Source organism: Panthera pardus, unplaced genomic scaffold (assembly GCF_024362965.1).
Source record: "Panthera pardus isolate Hobbes unplaced genomic scaffold, ASM2436296v1 HiC_scaffold_2, whole genome shotgun sequence".
Classification (NCBI taxonomy): domain Eukaryota; kingdom Metazoa; phylum Chordata; class Mammalia; order Carnivora; family Felidae; genus Panthera; species Panthera pardus.
This window is the reverse complement of record NW_026526765.1, coordinates 122,270,751-122,285,548: the sequence shown is the minus strand read 5'-3', so window position 1 is coordinate 122,285,548 and position 14,798 is coordinate 122,270,751. Positions and strand designations below refer to the sequence as shown.

General features: G+C 35.9%; 1 protein-coding gene and 1 non-coding gene across 4 annotated transcripts in view; one reads left to right on the top strand and one right to left on the bottom strand.

Moving 5' to 3' along the window:
- ANKHD1 (ankyrin repeat and KH domain containing 1) overlaps positions 1-14,798 on the top strand; it is a 131,451-nt gene that overhangs the window by 100,410 nt on the left and 16,243 nt on the right. For all 3 annotated transcript variants that reach the window (XM_019424381.2, XM_019424382.2, XM_019424380.2), the window contains 9 exons: positions 1,593-1,738; positions 1,889-2,000; positions 3,472-3,617; positions 4,134-4,276; positions 5,036-5,249; positions 7,028-7,203; positions 7,419-7,581; positions 9,787-9,882; positions 10,366-10,482. In XM_019424381.2, coding sequence (XP_019279926.2) covers positions 1,593-1,738; positions 1,889-2,000; positions 3,472-3,617; positions 4,134-4,276; positions 5,036-5,249; positions 7,028-7,203; positions 7,419-7,581; positions 9,787-9,882; positions 10,366-10,482 — 1,313 coding nt within the window. The remainder of the gene's footprint in view (positions 1-1,592; positions 1,739-1,888; positions 2,001-3,471; positions 3,618-4,133; positions 4,277-5,035; positions 5,250-7,027; positions 7,204-7,418; positions 7,582-9,786; positions 9,883-10,365; positions 10,483-14,798) is intronic.
- LOC128778440 (U6 spliceosomal RNA) lies at positions 14,539-14,645 on the bottom strand. The gene has a single exon (XR_008424028.1). It is a non-coding gene; the product is annotated as a U6 spliceosomal RNA (small nuclear RNA).

Below are 14,798 nucleotides of genomic sequence, written 5' to 3'. Positions count from 1 at the left end.
AATTAAGAATCTGTTTTTCATAATAACAAAAGGAGATAACATGGATAGACAACATTAATAATGATAAAAAAAGTAGTTATGTTAGCAAGGTATATGTTGATAATTATGAGACTACTGTTGAAAGCTTATTATTACAGAGAAGCTACATATTATTCCTTAGTGTCTTATTTTCTAGAGCTGTTTTCCAAACGTATCTGCTGTTTTGAGGAGGTATAGCAAAATACTATCTGCTTTTAATTCATTGATGACAAAAAATTTTTTTATTAAACTTTGTTTCCATTGTGCAAGTTCTTATATGTGAAACAAAAATACATAATAATTATTCCTATTCGTAACCATGATAGAAGCTATAGAAATTCATATGGCCAAGACAATTTTATATATATTGGTGGGGAGAAGAGCGGGACAGCTCAGGTAGAAATATATCTGAACATCTTAAGTTTGCAACTTATTTAAGAAGTAGTATACTAAACTTAGTCATTTTTTCTTGTGAATGGTATCCTTGATTAGGATCCAGTCATATCAAAATTCTAGAGACTAAACATTCTCCAGCATGTGAAATGATTACATTTTCTATTGAGACCTGTGTTTTTGATTTTTGGTCTAGGTAAGAGAAGGTTATTGTCATTACTGAAGCTTTGTCTTTTTTTTTTTTTCATATTATTAATGGTTATATGTTTTTTTCTGAGTATTTTCTTTAGTGAGTAGTAATGTTTATATTTTTCAATACAGTGAACAATAGTACTGAAAGTCCTATAAAATATCTGATACTTACATTTATTGAGCACTTAACATGTGCCAAACACTGTGTGTTTTAAATGTTTTTTGTTCCTTACCTAGCAGACAACTCATAACATCCCTCTGAATAGGTCCCATTTCTCCCTCTGTGGGGTTAACACTGTCTCTTAAGAAACATAAGCAATATGCAGAGACATAAAGATAGAATGTAAGTTAACTCAGTTTTCAAACACCAGACTGATATCTCTAATAAAAGTTCCAATGATCATTTTAAAAATAGTTTTATTTTCAGACATTGATGCATTTTAGCAAATTTTCAAAGTAAATATTGAATTTTAAAACATATTCTCTGCTATTTATGTGAGAAATATTTTAGTGTATTCTCTCCCCCCCCCCTCTTTTTTTTGTATTGTCTTTAGGATGTTTTTATCTAATTATCTTTTACAAACTAAGATACAAAATTTATTATTTATTGGAAACTACTTTTTCCCTATTGACAGCATAAAAGGCTATCATTTGTTGTATATTCACTAAATAATGGGCACCATGCTAGTAAGTACTTTACATGCATCATCTCAAGTGGTGTTTCCAACAATATTTCAAGGCAGGTACTATTATTATCATCCTCATTTTACATATGAGGAAAATTGAGACTCTCCGAGGTTAAATTACTTGCCTGAAATCAGAAAGTGGTGGCACTAGGATTTAAGCATAGGTCCATTTGACTCCAAGCTTGTGATTTGACTACTACATTATATTCCTGCTATAAAATTTTCTGTTTTTTTGTGTTTTTCTGTATACAAATGACTTCATTCTTTCAAGTAGCATTCAGCAATGTGAATATTGTTTTTCAGCTGTGAGTAGCAGAGTGCCCACTGGTTCAAACAGTTCCTCTCAGACCACAGAATGTCTTACACCTGAACCCTGTTCACAGTCTCCAAGCAATGTGGCTTCCCAGTCTATGCCCCCTGTGTATCCTTCAGTTGACATTGATGCACATGTGAGTAGATTGCTTTATTTAAACTTATTTTGCAAATTCTGATTTTCTTTGGAAAAGAAAATTATTATACATTCATTGTACAAATAAGAATTATTTGCTCTTCAATTGATAATCCCGTTGTAAACAAAAACGAACCTTTTTTCCTTTTAGACTGAGAGCAATCATGACACAGCATTGACATTAGCTTGTGCAGGTGGCCACGAAGAACTTGTGTCTGTACTCATTGCACGAGATGCTAAAATTGAGCACAGAGACAAAAAAGGTAAGACATGTCAGTCAGAAGTAAAGCCTAAGAGTTTTTTCGTGTGTGTTTTTGTGTGTGTCTGCCTGTTTAGAAAATAATTGTTATTTTTTTTAATATTTATTTCTGAGAGAGAGAATGGGAGCGAGCAGGGGAGGGGCAGAGAGAGAGAGAGAGAGAGAGAGAGAGAGAGAGAGAGAGAGAAGGGAAAGAGGATCTGAAGCAGGCCTCATGGCTGATATTAGCGAGCCTGATATGGGTCCCAGACTCACAAACCTTGAGAACATGACCTGAGCCAAAGTTGGACGCTTAGCTGACTGAGCCACCCAGGCACCCCAAAAATAATTATTTTTTTATTATCAATAAGTAGTTCCTAAACTATCTCAGTGAAAAGATGGAGAAGCAGGGGTACCTGGGCAGCAGCTCAGTCCGTTAAGTGTCTGACTCTTGATTTCAGCTTAGGTCATGATCTCATAGTTTGTGGGTTCGAGTCCTGCATCGGACTCTGGTCTGACAGTGTGAAGCCTGCTTGGGATTGTCTCTCTCTCTTTCTCTCTGCCCCTCCTGCTCTTGCACGTGTGTGTGTGTGCGCGTGCACGTGCGTGCGCTCACTCTCTCTCTCTCTCTGAAAATAAATAAATTTTTAAAGGTGGATATGCATATTTCAATTAGGAATATCCAGATTTGTTCATTTACAGAGCCAGATTATTCTCAAAATTTTTTTTAAATTAAGACTATATATCATGAGTGAAATACAGCAAGTTGTGGTTGCCTTTCTTTTTTTTTTTTTGTAATTTTTTTTTAATGTTTATTTATTTTTGAGAGAGAGAGACAGAGCACAAGCGGGGGAGGGGCAGAGGGAGGGGGAGACACAGAATCTGAAGCAGCTTTGGGCTCTGAGCTGTCAGCACAGAGCCCGACATGGGGCTCAAACTCACAAACCATGAGATCATGACCTGAGCCGAAGTCGGACGCTCAACCGACTGAGCCACCCAGGCACCCCATGGTTGCCTTTCTTCTTAATCCAAAAGTATAATATCCAGAGCTCATTATGAGTATAAACTTTAGTAGTTTTGTTTGACTTAGCATTTAGTTTTTATCAGGTATTTTGGGGTTTTTGTCACTAACAAATGAGAGCTTAGAGCAATTTGTTAAATGGTTATAATTATCTACCTTAATGACCTTATTCTATTAAAATAATAGAAAACTGAGGGGCCCCTGGGTGGCTCAGTTGGTTAAGTGTCCGACTCTTGGTTTTGGCTCATGTCGTGATCTCACCATTCATGAGTTCAAACCCTGCATTGGGCTCTGCACTAACAGCCAGGAGCCTGCTTGGGATTTTCTCTCTTTCCCTCTGTCTCTGCCCCTCCCCTACTCACTCTCTCTCTCTCTCAAATAAATAAATAAACTTAAAAAAATTTTTAATAGAAAATTGAAAACAATGGCTCAATAAGCAAAAAAAACAAATTTGAGATTTTTATTTCTCCTTTAGGTTTCACACCACTGATCCTGGCAGCAACAGCAGGCCATGTTGGAGTTGTTGAAATCCTTTTGGATAAAGGTGGCGATATAGAAGCACAATCTGAACGAACTAAGGATACTCCACTTTCATTAGCATGTTCTGGTGGACGTCAGGAGGTGTGTTAATGTTAATTTTCACTTTGTAACCATTATGCTCGTATTTTAAATATGCATATACTAAGTAATTTAGCTACATGAATAAAACTTGCCTGTGTTTTGACATGTTCCATATACTAAGTTTAATGGGAGTAGTGAATCACCTTTCATAGAATTTGTTTCTTGCCGTTTAGGCAAAAAAATTTCTGTTTATCCTTACATTTATTGGGGGCTGAATGAACCATAATCCTAACACATATGAAATGCAAGTTCATCACTCAACAATTGACGAGTAGGAAGAGTAACATTTTAAAAATAAAAAAAGAGAGAGTAATATCTTGTTATTGTAATATAATTGGGATTTCAAAGCTCCAAATTCCTGATACGAAGTTTAATCCATTTCTCCAGTTGCTGATACTTGAATATCTAGGGCATAATTAAAATGCCAGATATTCAGGCAAGGAAGTTACAGGTTCCATTTCTCCGTGCTTCCTTCATTATAAGTTGAACACTTGTTTTTTATATTTTACTTTGTAGGTGGTAGACTTGCTGCTGGCTCGAGGTGCAAATAAAGAACACAGGAACGTGTCTGATTATACACCATTGAGTCTAGCTGCATCTGGAGGATATGTTAATATCATTAAGATCCTACTTAATGCTGGGGCGGAGATTAATTCAAGGTATGTATCTTCATTTTATTATTCATGATTAGTACATTACTACATTGGGGTTAAATGTCTTCCTCTATATATCTGGACAGATACCACTTTTAATTAAGATAGTAATAAAATCAAGTATACTTTAACTAAAAGTGAAAATTTTTTTTAAAGATTGTATTAAAGTTACAATATCAACAATTATTCCTGTAATGTGCTTATAAGTAGTCACAGCTTACTTCAAAATGCTAACATGGCTATTTTTAGAGAGGTGTCATCTCGGAAAGTACTTCATTATGTGTAGTTGGAAATTTATAACCTCTAAATAGGGGTTATCTTTTACATTGTGTAATTTTCCAGGGTGCCTGGGTGGTTCAGTCAGTTAAGCATCTGACTCTTGATCTCAGCTCAGGTCATGATCTCATGGTTCATGAGTTTGAGCCCTGCATTGGGTTCTATGCTGATAGCATGGATCCTGCTTGGGATTCTCTCTCTCCTTCTCTCTCATACACTCTCTCTCTCCTCCCCCCACCCTCCCCCCCATGCTGTCACTCTCTCAAAATAAATAAACAATAAATAATATTAATGTATAAATAAATAAATAAATAAATAAATAAATAGATTTTCCTATTCCTAATTAGTAGTCTACACAAATAAAATTTACACTGGTGTTAGAAACCTTTCTTTTTACTGAATCATTTTCATCTTTTATATTCTCTATGCTTTTTAAAACGCAATAGGCAACATATTACCTTAATTTTCTAAGCACATTTCTCCCTTTAGGACTGGGAGTAAACTGGGTATTTCTCCCCTGATGTTGGCTGCCATGAATGGACACGTTCCTGCAGTGAAACTGCTGCTTGATATGGGTTCAGACATTAATGCCCAAATAGAGACCAATCGGAACACGGCTCTTACTTTGGCCTGTTTTCAAGGCCGAGCAGAAGTCGTGAGTTTGCTTCTGGACCGAAAAGCCAATGTTGAACATAGGGCAAAGGTAAGAATTTTATAACTTGTCAACTACTTCAGGTATATTTCTAGTGTAAAAAGTGTGGCATTTCGGGGCACTGGACTGGCTCAGTTGGTGTAGTGTGGGACTCTTGATTTTGGAGCTCTGAGTTCAAGCCCCACATTGGGTGTAGAGATTACTTAAAAATAAAGTCTTAAAAAAAAAATATCGCTTTTCAACTCCAATTGTGCTATTTTAAATTGTTGTAAGTTAAAACTGACAACCCAAGGCAGGACCAGGGAACTGTGCTGTATACAGTGGTCAGTGACACAATATCATCATTTGTGACTTTTATTAAGAACAATGAAGAAAGTAGAATCACATTTTCCAACCTCAACCTTAAGTAGCTCTCTATGAATCTTCCAGTTTGCAATTTTGACTGTAATAAGATTTTGTAGTGATTGTTTTGTAGAGTTCTTTTTTTTTAATTTCTTAGGTAACTTCTACTCCCAACATTAGGTTTGAACCCACGACCCTGAGATCAAGAGTTGTATATTCTACCAACTAAGCCAGCCAGGTGTCCCATATAGAGTCCTTTAATGTAGATTTTTAAAGAACTGCGTGGATTATAAAATTAAGACAGCTAAAATCTAATCTGATCATGACAGATTCTGACAATTTCATGAGTGTTTGGCATTTAGAAAGGAGTTAGTATCTCGGCGTTTTTAATTGCTGTGCTTGGAATTATTAGAAACTTACAACCCTAGAAAAGCGTAGCTTATATAGAATTCATTATAATCACACAACGAATGGCCAAATTTTTAGTCATTTCAAATTTGAAAGGTCTGAATGAAATTCTCATATTGTCTCTCTGAACTGCATTAGTTATGTTTCTTAAAATTTAATGCAACATTTACATTTTTTTAATCTATGAAATTAGGGAGTGGAGTTTTCCTCAAATTTTTCATAGCACAAAGAAAAATGAGCCTTTCCTGCTGTCCAGTTTATCTTTTTGTATTATGCGTATTTAGTGTTGTCCAATTATCTATTAGATGTCCTAGAGAAACCCGTATTACTTTGGAAATGATACCAGTAGGAAATGTCTCTTGGCAAATATTTTGAAGACTAATGAGCAAAAGACACATATACATAAAATTTAAGAAGTGCTATTTTAATCTACTTTTCCCAAGGTTGAATAGGATTAAAGGAATTTATCCAGAGTTATTTAGCAAACTAACATTCTCAGTTAGATATTTTAAACAAAATTTTCCCAGGGTGCCTGGGTGGCTCAGTTGGTTAAGTGTCCCACTTTGGCTCAGGTCATGATCTCACGGTTCATGAGTCAGAACCCTGCGTCAGGCTCTGTGCTGACAGCTCAGAGTCTGGAGCCTGGTTCAAATTCTGTGTCTCCCTCTCTCTCTGCCCCTCCCCCACTCACATTCTGTCTTTCTCAAAAATAAAAAAATTTAAAAAAACATTAAACAGAATTTTCCCATTGAACAGTGATGTGCCTTATTTAATTTTCTTTTTATTCATTTTTCATTATCTGTATTCATTGTGCAGAGAAGTTACTGTCTCATGTATAAATTTATAACAGTATAGAAGTTACGAAATTGTTTTTTTATGAGTTGGAATGAGTGAGTTCATTCCAGCATGTCTGATTCAATTCAACAATTTTCACTTGTAGTTTAGTGAAATTGAAGACTGAATACTGCTTAGTTCTTTTATGAGAGAAAATCAGAAATAGAGTCGACTTATAAGTCAGTTGTTTTAGTCTGTTAAGATAATTGTATTCATTTACTTGCATAAATTTTTGGTTTAAACAGACTGGTCTTACCCCCTTGATGGAAGCTGCTTCTGGAGGATATGCAGAGGTTGGAAGAGTTCTCCTTGATAAAGGAGCAGATGTCAATGCCCCCCCTGTGCCTTCCTCAAGAGATACTGCTCTCACAATAGCAGCAGATAAAGGTCACTACAAATTTTGTGAGCTCCTGATTAATAGGTGGGTAAATTTTATATTTACATATAGGAGTTTTTGTGATCCTTTTTACTTTTCAGCACCTTTACAATTAATCAGATTGTTTTTACTTTATTGGCATTTTAAAGAATGGATTATTTGTATGCTATTTTATAGAAGATAAAAGACAAATAGAGGAAATAGAAAGTCACCCTCTTCTCACAGGATACAAACTATACTAACATTCTTTGACTTTATAGGGGAGCCCATATTGATGTTCGAAACAAGAAGGGAAACACACCACTTTGGCTGGCCTCCAATGGTGGTCACTTTGATGTGGTGCAATTGCTAGTCCAAGCAGGTGCCGATGTGGATGCAGCAGATAACCGGAAGATCACACCTCTTATGTCAGCGTTTCGCAAGGTAATTTTATGTGGGGGAAGAAAGCTAAATGCAATCATTTTTAACTAATTCTAAGTTGAAACCATGTGAGAAAAATGAATTGCTCTTGGAGAATAGACTGCATTTCCATACATAAATCACTGCTATCTTTCCACTCTCTTTGTGGCCAAATCTCAGAGCTACGTGGTAGCTCACCATGAGCAACTTTGTTTGTAAAGCACTTGGCATCTTGACTAGTTTTGTCGTGTACGCAAAACACAAGATTTAAGTATGCGGGTGAATGTCTTCTCTACCTAAAAAGGAACAAAAAGGAATGGTCTCTTTCATAAAAACTTACTATGTCTCGTATGTATGTTAAAGCTTGCTTGTCTGCTATATTTTTAAAAGCTTTCCCACTACAATTATGGTAAAGTATAAACCACTTACCATGGCTTACAAAGCCCTGCAGGATGTGGTTCATGCCCACAGCCCCATAGCAGTCATTTATGCTACCCTTCACCTTTGCTCACTACACTTTAGCTGCTGGCCTAGAATGCACTATATTTTTAACTGCCAGAGGGCCTTTGCTATGAGTTTTCTCTCCCTTGCTCTTCACTGGCTCACTTCTGCTCATCTTTTAGCTCCAATTTTATTTTATTTTATTTTATTTTATTTTATTTTATTTTATTTTATTTTATTTTATTTATTTTTTAAAGCTGATTCATTTATTTTGAGAGAGAGAGAGTACACATGCATGAGTGCAAATGGGGAAAGGGCAGAGAGAGAGAGAGAGAGAGAATCCCGAGCAGACTCCGTGGTGTCAGTGCAGAGCCCACTGAGGGGCTCAATCTCACAAATCGTGAGATCATGACCTGAGCCACCAAATCAAGGGTTGGAAGCTTAACTGACTGAGCCACCCAGGTGCCCCAGCTCCCATTGTATATGTCACTACTTAGAGAGTCCTTCCCTAACACTCAGTCTGAAAAGGTCCTTTTGCTCTTTTTTATAGTACCCTATTATTTTCCTTATACCAATTTGTAATTATACATTCAAATATGTATTTACTTTTTTAAAGCTTATTTCCCCAGTTAGACTGGAAGATCCAGGAAGACCAAGCTTTATGAATATCACTCTTTATGCACATTGTTTAGCATAGTGCCCAACACATATTAGGCAGTCACTAAATAGCTATTGAATGAGAATGGTGTAAGTTTTAGGCCTTACAAAAAAAATCTTAGGGGCGCCTGGCTGGCTCTGTCAGTGGAACATGCGACTCTTGAATCTAGGATTATATGTTTGAGCTCCATGTTTGGTGTAGAGATTACTTAAAAAATAAAATCTTCTAAAAAAATCTTAAGGGTGGGGGAGAGGGGAAAGTGGATAATGAGCACTGGGGAGGGCATTTGTTGGGATGAGCACTGGGTGTTGTATGGAAACCAAACTGATAATAAATTATATTTTTTAAAAATCTTAAAATATTTTCTAGACTTAATTCTTTAAGTTTTTGCCCTTTCCTTTTAATTGAGGCATCATTTACATATAGTGAAATATACAAACCAAAGGTGCATAGTTTAATGAGTTTTGATAACTGTATACACCTGGGTAACCCACACCCCATAAATTCATAAAATACTTCTGTAATCCTAGAAAGTTCCATCATGCCCATTCTCAATGAATTTCCTGCCGTGGAGACAACGACTTTTCTGATTTTTGTCACCATCAGACTAATTCTGGAAGATGTTTTAGAACTTGGTAGGAAGGAAAACTATGCAAGTTTGGTTATATTGAGGTAGATGATAGTTAGAATTAATTATAGATCATTCACCTCTGATCATAGCATTTAGAAAACATTTTCCCTAGATTCAAGTCATAGGTCTCAGATAATTGTGAGAATCTACCTTGTTTATTAAGATGGACCCAAAATAATATTTTGCAAGGTAGAACATCTCTCTGTTTTAGGACCTATTTCCTTTTTAAATAAAGGTTCATTTCACACTGCCAATTTTTATTAATACATTTATTCTAGGAAACACTTGTTTTCTACAAAAGTTTTTCTATTTTCAATGGGAAATGCTAAGTTAAATTTAGGAGAAATACCTGGGCATGTTGTTTTTATTTTCATAATTTCAATTTTAAGTTTAGTAAATGATCTGGAAGTATCTTTATACCTTTTACTCTTAAGTTTTTAAGCATATGAGCAAATTTTCAAGGAATTCTTCTGTGCATTTTTTGTTGTACTTCTCACAGGGTCATGTGAAAGTTGTTCAGTATTTGGTGAAGGAAGTCAATCAGTTCCCTTCTGATATTGAATGCATGCGATACATAGCAACAATTACAGATAAGGTAGGTTCACTAGAACATTGAAACACATTTGTGTTCTTTGTGGAATTAGATGCCAAAGTGTGCAATTAGCAACCTTTGTTTTGTCCTCTGTGACACCGATCACCTCATCTGTCTGTGCTTTAGTTTCTCTATTTGCAAATGAAGAATGGATATAATAATTTTGATAAATTATTTTGAGGATTCCTTCCTGTTATGGACTATAATTACAGTGAATGCAGCTAAAATTTATAACTAGACTGTTACCTTGATTAGAATTAGTTTGTATTCTCTAAGAATACAAACTTTAAGAAATAGTGATTTTTTTTTTTTTTTTTTTTCATGAAGATTGTTACATGACTACACTCAAAGGATTGCTTATATTTGGCTCAATGAATTTCAGTTGTTTGGGCTTTATGCCCTGGACTTCAGTGTGCTTATCAACTCAAGTTTTATTTGGCCTGTTTCTATGTTCCTATATTTATATTATTCCATTTTCCACTGTAGGAACTCTTAAAAAAATGTCACCAGTGTGTTGAGACAATTGTGAAGGCTAAAGACCAACAGGCTGCAGAAGCAAATAAGAATGCAAGTATTCTTTTGAAAGAGCTTGATCTGGAAAAGGTGAGTAAGAAAAATAATTTTTCTTATGAGAAATTGTTGAGGGGGTGTGGGAGGGAGGATGGGCTAAATGTGTGAGGAGCACTAAGGAATCTACTCCTAAAATCATTGTTGCATTATATGCTAACTAATTTGGATGTAAATTTTTTTTTTTTAATAATTTTTTTTTTTAATGTTTATTTTTGAGACAGAGAGAGACAGAGCATGAACGGGGGAGGGGCAGAGAGAGAGGGAGACACAGAATCGGAAGCAGGCTCCAGGCTCTGAGCCATCAGCCCAGAGCCCGATGCGGGGCTCGAACCCACAGACCGCGAGATCATGACCTAAGCTGAAGTCGGACGCTTAACCGACTGAGCCACCCAGGCGCCCCTGGATGTAAATTTTTAAAATGAAAAAAAAAAGAGAAATTGTTGAGGGGCGCCTGGGTGGCTCAGTCGGTTAAGCGTCAGACTCTGGATTTTGGCTCAGGTCATGATTTCACAGTTTGTGAGATCGAGTCCCACATCCGGCTCCACACTATCAGTGCGGGATTCTCTGTCTTCTCTCTCTGGCCCTTCCCCCCTCTTGCTCAAAATTAAACAAAGTAAAAAAAAAGAAATTGTTGAAAATTTGTTGTAATAAATTTACCCTCCTTATGACCAATAACCTTCGTATCTCTTTCAAAGGAAATGATTAATAGACTGTTAAATTACCATCACTTTTTTTTATTTTGACCTCTTGTTCTTAAAAAATATTTTGAGCCATAAAAGTGAGAGACTAGTTTTCAAGCAGATCACAGTTTACCAAATAACATTACTACCTAAATGATTCTAACATTAGTATTAGAAAATATTTAGTAAAGCATTAGAAACCTTTTGCTAATTATAATATTTATGCTATAAGTGTTTTATTAGATCCTCACTTAAAGAGTAAGTGTCTGAGGGATGCCTGGGTGGCTCATTTGGTTAGGCGTCTTACTCTTGATTTTGACTCCGGTCATGGTCTCCCAGTTGGTGAGATTAAGCACCTCTCTAGCTCAGTGCTAGCAGCGCAGAGCCTGCTTGGGATTCTCTGTCTCCTTTCTCTGCCCCTTTGCTGCTTGTGCTCCCTCTCAAAAATAAATAAATAAAACACTTTAAAAAAAAGAGTAAGGGTCTGATATCCTAGGATGTATGGTATAATGGAAAAGGTTTCAAAAACAAGATTGCTTACATGAAGTTCAGTCTGCTTACCTGGAAAGTGAGGGTGTTGCTATTCAATGCAGAAGTTGCATTAAAAGAACAAATAACATGCCCAAGTAGAATTATTTTAAGAAGGCAAGAGATAGCTTAACATGAAGATATTTTGTTGATGATTAAAAGAAAAAATATATGATTATTTTGACAGATGCTAAAATTTTGAAACCAATTCTTAGTTTAAAATTAAAAACAAAAGCAAAAACAAAAAAAAACCTTATAAGACCAGAAGAACAGGTCACTTACAAATCAATGAGAAAAACATAACTTGCCCAGAATAAAAAATGTTCCTGTGAATGGGTAGTTCACAGAAAAAGAAATACAAATGTTCAGTAATTTTTTTTTTTTTTTTAAGCAGATTGGCAAAGCTTAAACTTTAAAGATTTGGGGGTCGCCTGGGTGGCTCAGTCGGTTAAGCGTCCGACTTCAGCTCAGGTCATGATCTCGTGGTTTGTGAGTTCGAGCCCCACGTTGGGCTCTGTGCTGACAGCTCGAGCCTGGAGCCTGTTTCAGATTCTATGTTTCCCTGTCTATCTGCCCCTCCCCCACTCATGCTTTGCCTCTCTCTGTCTCTGAAAAATGAATACACCTTAAAAAAAACTTAAAGATTTGGTAATAGCTACTGATGGCAAAGGTGTGGATAGATTAGCACTCTAGCGAATGATTTTTGTTGTATGGTATAAATTGCTATGACTATTAATGGAAATGCTTTCACAAATAAATTAAAAGGGTGGTTACCCTTATTCAGCTATTCCACTTGCATAAATTTAGCCTCAGGTAAATAATTAGACAAATGCTCGAAGATGTGAACTTACAAGGACATTCATTGCTGATAATAGGGGGAAACGTGTAAACCTTAAAGTCTTATCATTAGAAAATTAAAATTTAGCACCTCCATGATAAAGTTGATTACAGGTAAGATCAGAAGGGAAAAAAAGTTATATTCATTTTAAAATAAAGTGAAGTTCATAGTTAGATGATTACTAAGGTAGTTTTCATGTCTATAATTTTGATTTTTGTGTAACTTCTCAGGGATGTGGTCAGCAGTTCCCTAAATAGGTAGCCAGTTTGTTCTTATGCCAACAGAGTGATAAAATTCCGTATTTAGCTAAATGTGCAATGTCTTCTTTCACTCGTTTCTCATTTACGTAGGAGATTGGCAAACTTTTTCTATAAAATGTCGAATAGTAAATATTTTAGGTTTTGCAGGCCATATGGTGTCTGTCATACGTCCTCATCTCTGCCATCAGAGCACAAAAGCAGCCATAGGCAATAGGTAAATGAACAAGCATGGCTGTGTTCCAATAGAACTTTATTTATGAACACTGGAATTTGAATTTTGTATAATTTCCAAGTGTCACGAAATAGTCTTTTTATTTGTTTCAACCATTTAAAATATCAAAGTCAGTCTTAGATTTTAGGCCATCAAACATAGCAGACTGGATTTGGTATTCAGGCCATAGTTTGCCAACCTCTCATTTAGGTAAATCAAAGAGTAATCAATTTATGCCTCAAAATGATAAATTATAGTTTTGAGGAAAATGCTTTACCTGTTTACCATAGAAGAACGAATAACTTGATGTGTTTCAAACTCTCATCATGATGCTAGGCAACTTACTACCATGTTTTCCTTTCCGAAAAAAAAGACATTTTATAGTACTAATCACAGCAAAATCTAAAAGTGATCAGAATTCTGTATGTGGCTTAAAAATTTCTGTAAGGTAGAAAAAAATAATTTTTACAATAGATTGTGGTTAATATTTTTAAAGTGAAATGTTTTAGAATTTTATAAAGATCATGATAGCTGAATTTTAGTCAAATAAACAGATACTGCATATGTGTACATTCAATTCATCTATCATACAATTCACCCATTTAAAGTATACAATTGAGGGGTGCCTGGGTGGCTCAATCAGTTAAGTGTCCCAACTCGGTTTTCGGCTCAGGTCATGATCTCACAGCTCATGAGTTTGAGCCCCACATCCAGCTCTGTGCTGACAGCGCAGTGCCTGCTTGGGATTCTCTATGTCCCTCTTTTCTTGCGCCTCCTCTGCTCTCTCTCTCTTTCCCTCTCTCTCTCTCTCTCTCTGTCTCTCAAAAACAAATAAATAAACATTAATATATAAATAAATAAGTAAATAAATAAACAAAGTGTACGATTGAAGTGTGCCTGGCTAGCTCAGTCAGTAGGCATACAACTCTAGATCTTGAGGTCGTAAATTCAAGCCCCATGTTGGGTGCAAAGATTACTTCAAAAACTAAAATAGAAAAAGTATTTTAAAATAAATAGAGTATATAATTCAGTGGCTTTTAGCATATTCAGAGTTGTGCATTGTTCACCACAGCCAATTTTAGAATATTTTTACTGTCCTGGAAAGAAACCCTACACCCGTTAAGTGTCACTCACTTTATTCAATCTCTCCATCCTAGGTAACCACTAATCTGCTTTTTGTCTTTATGGATCTGCCTATTCTGGACATTACACATAAATGGAATCATGCAGTATATGTTCCTCTGAGACTGGCTTCTTTCACTTCATAATGTTTTCAAGTTTCAACCATGTTGTCACATATATCAATACTTAATTTGGTTTTATTCCTAAATAATATCCCATCTCTCTGTCTCTCTCTAGCACACTCTCTCTCTTTCCCTCCACTCTCTCCCTCTCTGTCTCTCTCTCTCTCTCTCTCTCTCTCTCTCACACACACGTGCACACATACACACCCATACATCCATTCATTAGGCGATGGATATTCAGGCTGTTTCTACTACATAGGTATGTAAGTTTTTCTTTCTTTCTTTCTTTCTTTCTTTCTTTCTTTCTTTCTTTCTTTCTTTCTGTTTTTTAAATATGGATCACTTCATGAGTTTGCATGCTATCCTTGCACAGGGGCCATGCTCATCTTTGTATTGTTAGAGGGTTTTTAGTGTATGTGCTACCAAAGCAAGCACAGTGTTCAAGTTTTTGTATGAATGTGTTTTCATTTCTCTTGGGTATATGTATATCTAGGAATGGCATTGCTAGAGCATGTGGTAATTCTATTTGAGGAGCTGCCAGATTGTTTTCCAAAGCAGCTGCACCATTTTATGTTCCTACCAGCAAGT